Source organism: Trichechus manatus, unplaced genomic scaffold (assembly GCF_000243295.1).
Source record: "Trichechus manatus latirostris isolate Lorelei unplaced genomic scaffold, TriManLat1.0 scaffold00135, whole genome shotgun sequence".
Classification (NCBI taxonomy): domain Eukaryota; kingdom Metazoa; phylum Chordata; class Mammalia; order Sirenia; family Trichechidae; genus Trichechus; species Trichechus manatus.
Genome location: NW_004444071.1, coordinates 5097190 through 5106822, shown reverse-complemented (window position 1 = coordinate 5106822; position 9633 = coordinate 5097190). Strand labels below are relative to the sequence as shown.

Genomic DNA, 9633 nt, shown 5'->3' with positions numbered 1-9633 from the left:
TATTTCAGTTTGAATGCCATTAGTCTCCCCATCCCAGGCCTGTGAGGAGCACTCACCTTTGGGCCACTATGGCTGACTTGGCTTTCCTGCCCCTATGCAAGGCTGGGTGTGCTGGTATGCCGAACCTCCTGCTGCATGCCTGTGATTGGCCGGAAGCCAGAGAGCACTAGCCCTTGGGGCCAAATTCCTCCTGAATGGAGTAAGGAGGCATTCCCACAGTAGGTGCACAACCCCCATTGGCTTGTTTCAGACCAGAGGCAGAAAATCTTGACTTGATTATTCTAGTAGATTCTCAGAATGCCTGGCAAGCTCCCTGGTTTGTGGCATTCTCTCAGTCACTTAAAGCTGGAACCTCTGAATGGAAGTCCCCTCCATGGGCAGCCCATTCAAGTAAACTGGATAAATATCTTAACATTTTCTACAGCTGACTTCCTCCACTCACCGTTTTCCTTTTGAGTCGGGTGGGTGGGCTAAGAGAGATTTATTGTTGCTATTAGGTGTCATCGAGCTGGTTCTGACTCATAGTGACCCTACGTACAAGAGAAGGAAATACTGCCCATTCCTGCGCCATCCTCACAATTGTTGCTATGTTTGAGCCCATTGTTGCAGCCAGTGTGTCAGTCCATCTCGCTGAGGGTCTTCCTGTCTTTTGCTGACTCTCTGTTTTACCAAGCACGATGTCCTTCTCCAGGGACTGGTCCCTCCTGATAACATGTCCAAAGTAAGTGAGACGGAGTCTCTCCATCCTCGCTTCTAAGGAGCATTCTGGCTGTATTTCTTCCAAGACAGATTTGTTTGTTCTTCTGGCGGTTCATGGTATATTCAATATTCTTCACCAACACCATAATTCAAAGGTATCAATTCATCTTTGGTCTTCCTTATTCATTGTCCAGTTTTCGAATGCATATGAGGCAATTGAAAAAACCATGTCTCGGGTCAGGTGCACCTTAGTCCTCACAGCGACATCTTTGCTTTTTAACACTTTAAAGAGGTCTTTTGCAGCAGATCAGTCCAATGCAATATGTCAAGAGAGATGGGGTTATACGATTAGAAAAACGTCATGGAGACTTGCAAACTCAGAAAAGGCCCAGAGACCCACAGCCATTTGGTCCAATCATTTTACAGATAAACAGGACTTGTTCATGGTCACACTAGCAGATTAGCTGGACCTTTTCCCTTTCTGTGGCTTGGCAAAGAGAAAATTGCCCATGACTTTTTCAAATGGAAGTCTTAGCGCTCCTGGAAGAGAATCCTAGAGAAGTATGACTGAGTGAGGAGTCTTGGGAAAATTTCAAGAACTTGAAGGAGAACAGCATGAAGGGGGCAGCACCGAGCTGGGAGGACGAAGGGACTGGGGTCCTCTCTTCCCCACTCTGTGCTCAACTTTTTCCGCTAGTATTTCGGCCCAGTGTGGGGCTGGCCTGGGAACCTCTCACTTGGTGCTTCGTCGAGTCCATCTGGCTGCCTCCTCCCCCGCCCAGGGTGGCTCTCCGGGGCTCCCCTATTTGGCCGGCTTGGCCTGGGCTCTGGGCGGGGCCGGAGAGCGCGGGGATGGGCGTCCCGGAGAAAGATGCGATCTGGGCGTGCGGAAGGCCGAGGGGTGGGGACCGGGGTGGGCTGCGCCCTTTGCTGCGACCCGTACCACACCCCTCGGAACGCAGACATTGTCAGCTAAATCACTCCCTTTTCAGGGCAGGGAGGGGGACAAAGGTACCTAGCCCCTTTCTGCTCAGAAAAGCAAAGGGAGGTCGTGGGCCGATTCGCAGGCGCTGGCTTTCCACTCCTGGACCATGCGCCCCTGCATCTGCCAGCCCAGCCCCAGGCGAGAACTCGATTTCTTGAGCTGAAGGCTCAAACTTTCTTATTTTTCTTCTCCCCGACAACTGAATCATGCCATGTGCCCAGAGGAGTTGGCTTGCAAACCTTTCCGTTCTTGCCCACCTCCTTAACTTTGGGACGCTCTGCTATGGGCGACAGCCTCAGCCAGGCACGGTTCGCTTCCCGGACAGGAGGCAAGGTTAGTGGCTTCGCTTTATTTCTTTTTAGAACAGTGGTGTGAAGTGATGTGGCGACTTGGTGACTCCCTTTTCCCTTCCCCCATCGGGCTAAACTCGGATTCTGCAAAGCTGTGTGCTGAGTTGTAAAGGAATCTGGGCTGGGAGCTCAGGAGCATAGCGTTTCCAGAATTGACAGTATTTAAAGTGATTCGTTAATTCTTATTGAAAGATGAGCATCGCGATCCCTTTTACATTAATGACACTGCAGCCTTTGAAAGATCCCAGAGGTAGCTGGTAACCTCTTCTCTCTCTCTCAGACCCTTTCTTTTCTTTTGTCTCGTCTTTGAACGGTGCACTGTTTCAACCGCTGTTTTTCAATATTGAACATGGAAAATGACTTTTCTTTTTTTTTAATTCTAACTGACCACTCTCCGCCAGGCATTGGTTGCAGTTAGTTTTAAACTTCTGGCCAGGGAAGCGCAAATGCAATTCCGGCCCCCTGTTGAGCGAGCTTGGCTGTGTTTTGGTTTCCTGGAAAGATTTAGGGTTGTGTTTTTAAACATAACAGTCCCTTTGGAGGATATGTATATTGGTAGGGGCTTACATTTCTCTGCCCTACATTCCTGATCACAGTCGGCTGCTTCTCTTTCTGAAGTTCGTGAAACTTCAGTGTTTTAGAGAGCACTGGAAGAGCTGTAATGGACAATTTCTTGTTGTTATTATTTTTTAAGCATAACACCCTGAGCAGGGTAGTACTGTTGCCTCTGCCTTTTATAGGACTTGGAAAGGCCAGAGATGCTTTCTTGCTTGGTGAGGAGTTCCTCGTGCCTCTGGGAAACAGCCATCATAGCAGCCGTCATGGCTACTTGTACTGAGCATGTATCATGTGCCACAATTGTTAAAGTCACTGTGTGTTAGCTTATCTGACCACTGAAAATCGCATTAGGAGGTACAGGTACTGTTGTCACCTTGCCTGTTTTACAAATGAGGAAACTGAAGCTTGGAGAGTTTACGGGTCTAGATAATGGTGGAGCAAGGTTTTGAACCCAGGTAGTCCGACCCCAGAGGCTGAGCTCTTACAATCAAGCAGCGCTGTCCCTTAGCAATAATAGAGTAAAAACCAGTTGCCATGGAATCGAGTCCGATTCATGGCGACCTCATTTGTGTCAGAGTAGAAATGTGCTCCGCAGGGTTATGGATGGCTGTTTTTTCAGAAGTAGATCACCAGGACTTTCTTTCTAGTCTATCTTAGTCTGGGAGCTCCCCTGAAGCTTGTTCAGCATCATACCAGTACCAGTTGCTGTTGAGTCAACTCTGACTCATGATGACCCCATGTGTGTCAGAATAGAACTGTGCTCTGCAGGGTTTTCAATGGCTGATTTTTTTGAAAGTTGATTGCCAGGCCTTTCTTCTGAGGAGCCTCTGGGTGGACTGGAACTGACAACCTTTTGGTTAGCAGGCAAGTGAGTTAACTGTTTGCACCACCCAGGGACTCCTCATAATAGGTTAATACACGCTCGCACACACACACACACACACACACACACACACAAGCACTGGATTAGCATTCACTAAGTCTTGTGTTTGCTGACTGTGCTCAGATCTTGGGAAGTGTCCTCCATAGCTTTGCAGTGTCCCTTTGATTCCCAGGATCACTCAGGTGACAAACCTCGTTTAGAATTTCTAAGCAAGGTTTTCTGCCCACCTTGCAAAGTTCAGATACTGCTGGAGAGCTCGTTTGCCATGGCTTCAAGAGCTCCCAAAAACAGTTTCTCCCTTTGCTTTACTTGGAAGCTGGAGGCAGTAAACGCTGGGGTTAGATGTCAGTCAGCCAGCACATGCTTGTGTAAACAGATACAATCTCCCACCCCCAAGTTTAAAATAGCAGGGTTTGTTGTTCTTTGAAAAACAGTCCCTTTGTGAAAAGTCTCTCTTTTCTTCTGCGGCAGCGCAAACAAAGCCTGCTAGCACTTCCCAGGGCGTTTGGAGATGATTTGGTTCAAAGACACACATTCTCCTGGGTTGGTTTTCAGCTCTGCCTGCTCCACAGCTTCTTTGTAATCGAATTCAGCTCTGTGTGGGATAGACCCCGCTGCAGCCTTGCTTTCTGCATGGAAAGTGGGAAGTGGTTGTTTTCCTTAGTCACATTTAGGGTTAGGTGCGGAGAGTATCTGTTATTGAAACTAGCTCTGAGTTTGTCACAGATGCATATATATTTAGGTTTATAAAGGAGAATGTTCTGAGCAGACTTCCTTTTAGTAGTACTAAGGAGATGGGGACATTGGTGGTTCAATGGTAGAATTCTTGCCTTCTCTACTGAAGACCTGAGTTCATTTTCTGGCCAGTGCATCTCATGTACAGCCACCCACCTGTCTTGTCAGTGGTGGTTTGTGTGTTGCTATGTTGCTGAACAGGTTTCAGTGGAGCTTCTAGACTGAGACAGACTAGGAAGAAAGGCCTGGTGATCTATTTGTGAAAATTGGCCCATGAAAACCCTGTGGATTACAATGGTGCACAACCAATCATAGGGATGGTGCAGGCCCAGGCAGCGTATCATTCTGTGCATGGTGCCATATTTCTGCATAATTGCCATAATTGTTAAGTATATTTATACATTGTTTTGACATATCAATTTACATAAATAGTATATGTAAAGTAATTTTCTAAAAACTTAAGATTGATTTAAAAGTGTTCTTGTTAGTCTCCATTTCCTGACTAAGTGAATGTATTATAGCCAATTTTGGGGTATAACAAATAAAACATGTTCAACTCTTTTCAATCTTGTTCAATACATCATAGTTCATTTAGGTTGGAGTATATATTCTATTCAGAATTCATTTAAAAAATTGACTTTAATTTCTGTTCCCCTTAAATTGATCAGTAATAATGACTTTTGGAAAAATAATCTGTTAGAAGAGGCACTTGTTTCTCTGCTTCGATGGAGATGCAGAGACTTGCAGATGTAACAAGGTATTAAAATGGGACTTTTCCTTTCGTCCCAGTTTCTGCTGAGACATTAAATCTGAGGGAAAAATGGGGTTAATACTTTCCCATATGTTTTAGAGAGAAATTCCATCTGCATGTGCAGAACTTGCAAAGAGATGATGTGATTCTAAGCCCTTCATCTTCCTCATGTGTACACAAACCAAAAACTCATGGCTACCCCATGTGATACAGAGTAGTACTGCTCCTTAGGGTTTTCTTGGCTGTAATCTTAATGGAAACAGATTTCCAGTCCTTTCTTCTGTGGCACCACAGGGGTGGGTTCGAACTACCAACTTTTTGGTTAGTGGTCCACTGCTGTTGAGTCACTTCCAACTCATAATGACCCCATAGGGTTTCCAAGGCTGTAAATCTCTACAGAAGCAGACTGCCACATCTTTCTCCTGTGGAGCTGCTCGTGGTTTCCAACCACTTATCTTTTGGTTAGCAATTGATTGCTTTAGCCACTGCGTCCTAAGGGCTCCTTTTTTGGTTAGTAGTTAAGCACAAACTGTGCCACCTAGGGACCTTTCTGTCTGTACATAGGGGAAGGCTTAAAGATCAATGGAAAGATACTGGAGAGAGAATATGTTCAGGAGAGAGAGTGCTGGGGATTTTCCCTCTACTCTCCATGGGGTTCTTCCTCCCAGGTGAAGGCAAATGAAGAAGCCTTCAGAGACCTCAGAGAGTACTATGTGGGTTTGGGGAACATGGAGACTGGTGTCTTAGTCTTAAAATGCCAATAGACCGCTGAGTGGAATGGCCTCTGGTGACAGAGCCAAGAACATGGCTCTACCAAAAATGGCCTGCTTTCCCTGAGTTTGGTGGGGCAGGTATCATGGTTATTTCCTGTGGGCCAGAGTTGGACCCCATGGAAGGGAACCAGACTTGGATCATCTTGAAAGGGGCCTTGCCAAAGAAGATACCCTGTAGGGGTGAGGTGGCTTCAATAAAAAGATGGATGGTGGAAAGGCTGAGAGTGGAATCATAAGTGACCAGTTGAAGGAGAGATTACCCACATTGAGGGATCTGGAGGTAGGATGTTACCAGTGACAGAAGTCTCCCCCAAACCCACACGAGCCCGCTTTGGCGGAAGGAGTCAGCATTTGGACATAGACCACACACAGAGGACACCATGGCCAGATGACTACTGTACCCAGTTGAGTAAGACATTTTCTGCTCTTAATTTACCTCCACTGCTCCAACCCTGAAGGAGCCAGAGGCATCACTGTGAGTAGAAGACAAGGGCAACATGGGAGAAATACTACCAAGCTGACTAAATCTATCCCACTCCACCCCACCCTGGCCAATTCTCTCTTCAGGTCTGAACTTGGAGTGACAATTTGATACTAGATAGATCTAGATATTTTTGAGGTGTGGATGGCACAGAGGATTGAGTCAATGGTACTTCTCAGTTCATGGCACACTAACATCATTAATTTTTGAAAAATCTTTTTTTGCTTTATTTATTTATGCATTTTTTGTCCCCACACCCTCTTCCCCTCTCTCCCCATAGAAAACCACTTTAATGGGTTCCATATGTATTTTTTTTTCTCATGTGTTCTGGAAACTGTGTATTATTGTTTTTATGTGTGTGTATTTTCCATTAATGTAAATGGCTCTGTATTAACTTGTTCTGTTTCTTGTTTTTCATTGAACATTGTTTTTCAGATTTTTTTTTTATGTTGCTATGTGGTCTGTTTCTAATGGTTGCAGTTAGAAGCAAGAGGTTTAGAATTTTTGACACCTGAAAGGTAATAACTATTTGTTAGTGCCTGAGAGTGAAAACTCTTTGCTCTGTCCAATATTTAATCCAAGGCAAAGAACGATTCCCCAGAGTATGTCTGAAACAAAAACAAAACAAAAAAACTCATCAAGTCCAGTTCTTCCAGTTAACCAGCTACGAACACGTTCACTGATTCATTGTTGTATTTTTGTTAACTGCCTTCTAGCGGCTTCTGACTTAAACGGCTACCAAATACACAGCAAAACAAAACCCTACCTGGTCCTGCACCATGCCCATGATGCCTTGCATGTCTGTTGTGATCCATGGGGTTTTCATTTCTTGATTTTTTTAAGTAGATCCATAGACCTTTTTTCCTAGTCCATCTTAGTCTAAAGGCTTGTTGAAACTTGTTCAGCATCACAGTGAAACACAAGCCTCCACTGACAGAAAGATGGTGGCCGCACATGAGGTGCATTGGCTGGGGATCAAACCTGGGTTCCCTGCATGCAAGGCGAGAATTCTACTACTGAACCGCTACTGCTCTCTCAGTGCTACATGAACTCCTGAATTGAGCATCTGTGGTATACAAGATCCTGGCCTCCAAAGAGGTTGGGGAGAAAGAGTGTAATAAACAAAAGGCAATGTAAAATCAAGGCGTTCTGGGAGGTACAGGAAATAAGGGCACTGAGAGTTCTAAGGAGGGAGAGGGAATTTCAACCAGGAACCTCAGGGGAACGAAGAGGGAGGATTTGAGTTAGAGCTTTAAAGTATATACAGGACTTTGACAGAGTACGAGAGAGTTTCTAGTTAGGGAAGTAACATGAACAAAGTGACAAAGTAACATGAACAAAGCCAGAAAGTGCAAGGGGTACAGCTAGATAGTGGCAAGTAGACTATTTATTTTCCTGAAACAAAAAAAAGATTACCTGTTGTTCTCAAGTCAATTCTGAGTCATGCCAACCTGTGTGTGTCAGAGTAGAACTGCTCTATAGGGTTTTCAATGCTGTGATCTTTTGGAAGCAAATTGCCAGGCTTTTCTTCTGAGGAGCCTCTGGGTAGGTTTGAACCACCAACCTTTCGTGTTGCCGTATTGCATCTTTAAAGTGGCAATTTTCGTATTTTGAGCCTATGCTTCAGACATCCTAATGTATTCAGTTACCATTTTATTTTGTGTATTTTGTAGAAAAAACAAGTTCTTTTAAGCAATTTTGCTACAAGTTGGTTTGAGATTTGTCATTGTGTATGATTGGGTTTGCTGTGTTTTTGTTTTTTCATCTAACCTGACTTAATGGAAGTTTATTAAGCATTTAAGCTCCTCATAATAAATAGTGAAACTCTGTGATTTGTATTAATGAACTCTAGACTTGAAGTGCTTCTGCTTATAATGCTAACTTTGACCCTTTCCTGAAAGTATTCCCCATGAATGAATTCTTGTCTTAATGTGTCTCTGGTATAGCCCCTGCTGTCCAGAACTATGCCACAGGGTTGGCTCAGATGCCCACACTGCATCAAGGGAACACCATGTGAATTTGTGTTGTTCGGGGAGTCTGATGTTGACTATATTTGTCTGATGGAAAGGATCTTTACACTTTCAGTCAAAGTAGGGTTTTGCAATCAACAAGCTAGAATCTAAGTTCCAAATGGTTGTGTGTTTGACTTGCTACAGACCCCACAGGGCTCCCTCTCATTTTACCCTGTGTCTCCTTTCTTTCAGAACATTTTGTCCAGGCTCTGCCTGACTACCATGTGGTGGGGCCTGTCCGAGTGGATGCGAGTGGGAATTTCATTTCCTATGGCTTGCACCATCCCATCACCAGCAGCAGGTGGAAGAGAGATTTGGATGGCCCAGATGACCAGGTGTACTATAGGATTTCGCACGAGGAGAAGGACCTGTTTTTTAACTTGACAGTCCATCGGGAATTTCTTTCCAGTAGCTACATCGTGGAGAGGCGGTACGGGAACCTCTCCCATGTTAAGATGGCCCCTTCCTCCGGGCCCCCCTGCCATCTCAGGGGCACAGTTCTGCAGCAGGGTACCAGAATCGGGACCGCAGCTCTCAGTGCCTGCCACGGACTGGTGAGTGAGTGGGTTGGTCATCTTCCTCCTCTGTCCCCAGGCGTCTAGCGATTCAGCCTGGGTACAACTACAAACGGGGTCACTGGCATATTCAGCATGTGTGAATTGACCAACTGTGATTTGTATGATACTGACCTCCAAAGGCGCTGGGAGAATGCACATAATAAATAAAAGGCAATCCGGAAGACATACAAAATAAGGGTGCCATAGCCCCTGAGTCCAGTTCTTCCAATTAATCGGCTACAGTTTTGTTCACTGATATGTGAACACATATGAATTGACCGCTTGTGATATGCAAGATTCTGGCCTCCAGAGGGGTTGGGGAGAAAGAATGTAATAAACAAAAGACAACATAAAATAAAGCTATTGTGGGAGGTACAGGAAATAAGGGCACTGAGGGTTCCAAGGAGGAAGAGAGAACCTCAGTCAGGAACCTCAGGGGAACCTTCAAGCTTAGAGGTAGCTCTAGGGGTGTTGTTGACTGACTGACTGGCCGGTATCTTCTGAATTAGGAAAACCTGGATTTGGATTGCCTTCGGTCTTAATAATCATGACGATGATAGCAGCAGCTACTACAATATAATACTACTAGGTGTGTTTTGTAATCAGACTTCATGTCAGATCTTAGGCTTTGTGCCTCAGTTTCCTCATCTGTAAAATGAAGATAATGATAGTACCCATCTCATCGAGCAGCAGTTGAAAAACTAAGGCCCGTGGTCAAATCTGGCCCATCTTCTGATTTTTTTTTTATATTTTGTTGTACTTCAAGTGAAGGCTTACAGAACAAATAGTTTCTCATGAAACAGTAGTACACATGTTGTTTTATGACATTGGTTAACAACCCCACAACAT

At 44.9% G+C, this 9633-nt stretch overlaps 1 protein-coding gene across 1 annotated transcript in view; it reads left to right on the top strand.

Annotated features, from left to right (window-relative positions):
- The first annotated feature begins 1890 nt into the window (after positions 1–1890).
- The window catches only part of ADAMTS12 (ADAM metallopeptidase with thrombospondin type 1 motif 12), a 392100-nt gene continuing 384357 nt past the window's right edge, over positions 1891–9633 (top strand). The window contains exons 1-2 of the mRNA XM_004385253.1: positions 1891–2017; positions 8420–8781. Of these exons, the coding sequence (XP_004385310.1) occupies positions 1891–2017; positions 8420–8781 (489 nt within the window). The remainder of the gene's footprint in view (positions 2018–8419; positions 8782–9633) is intronic.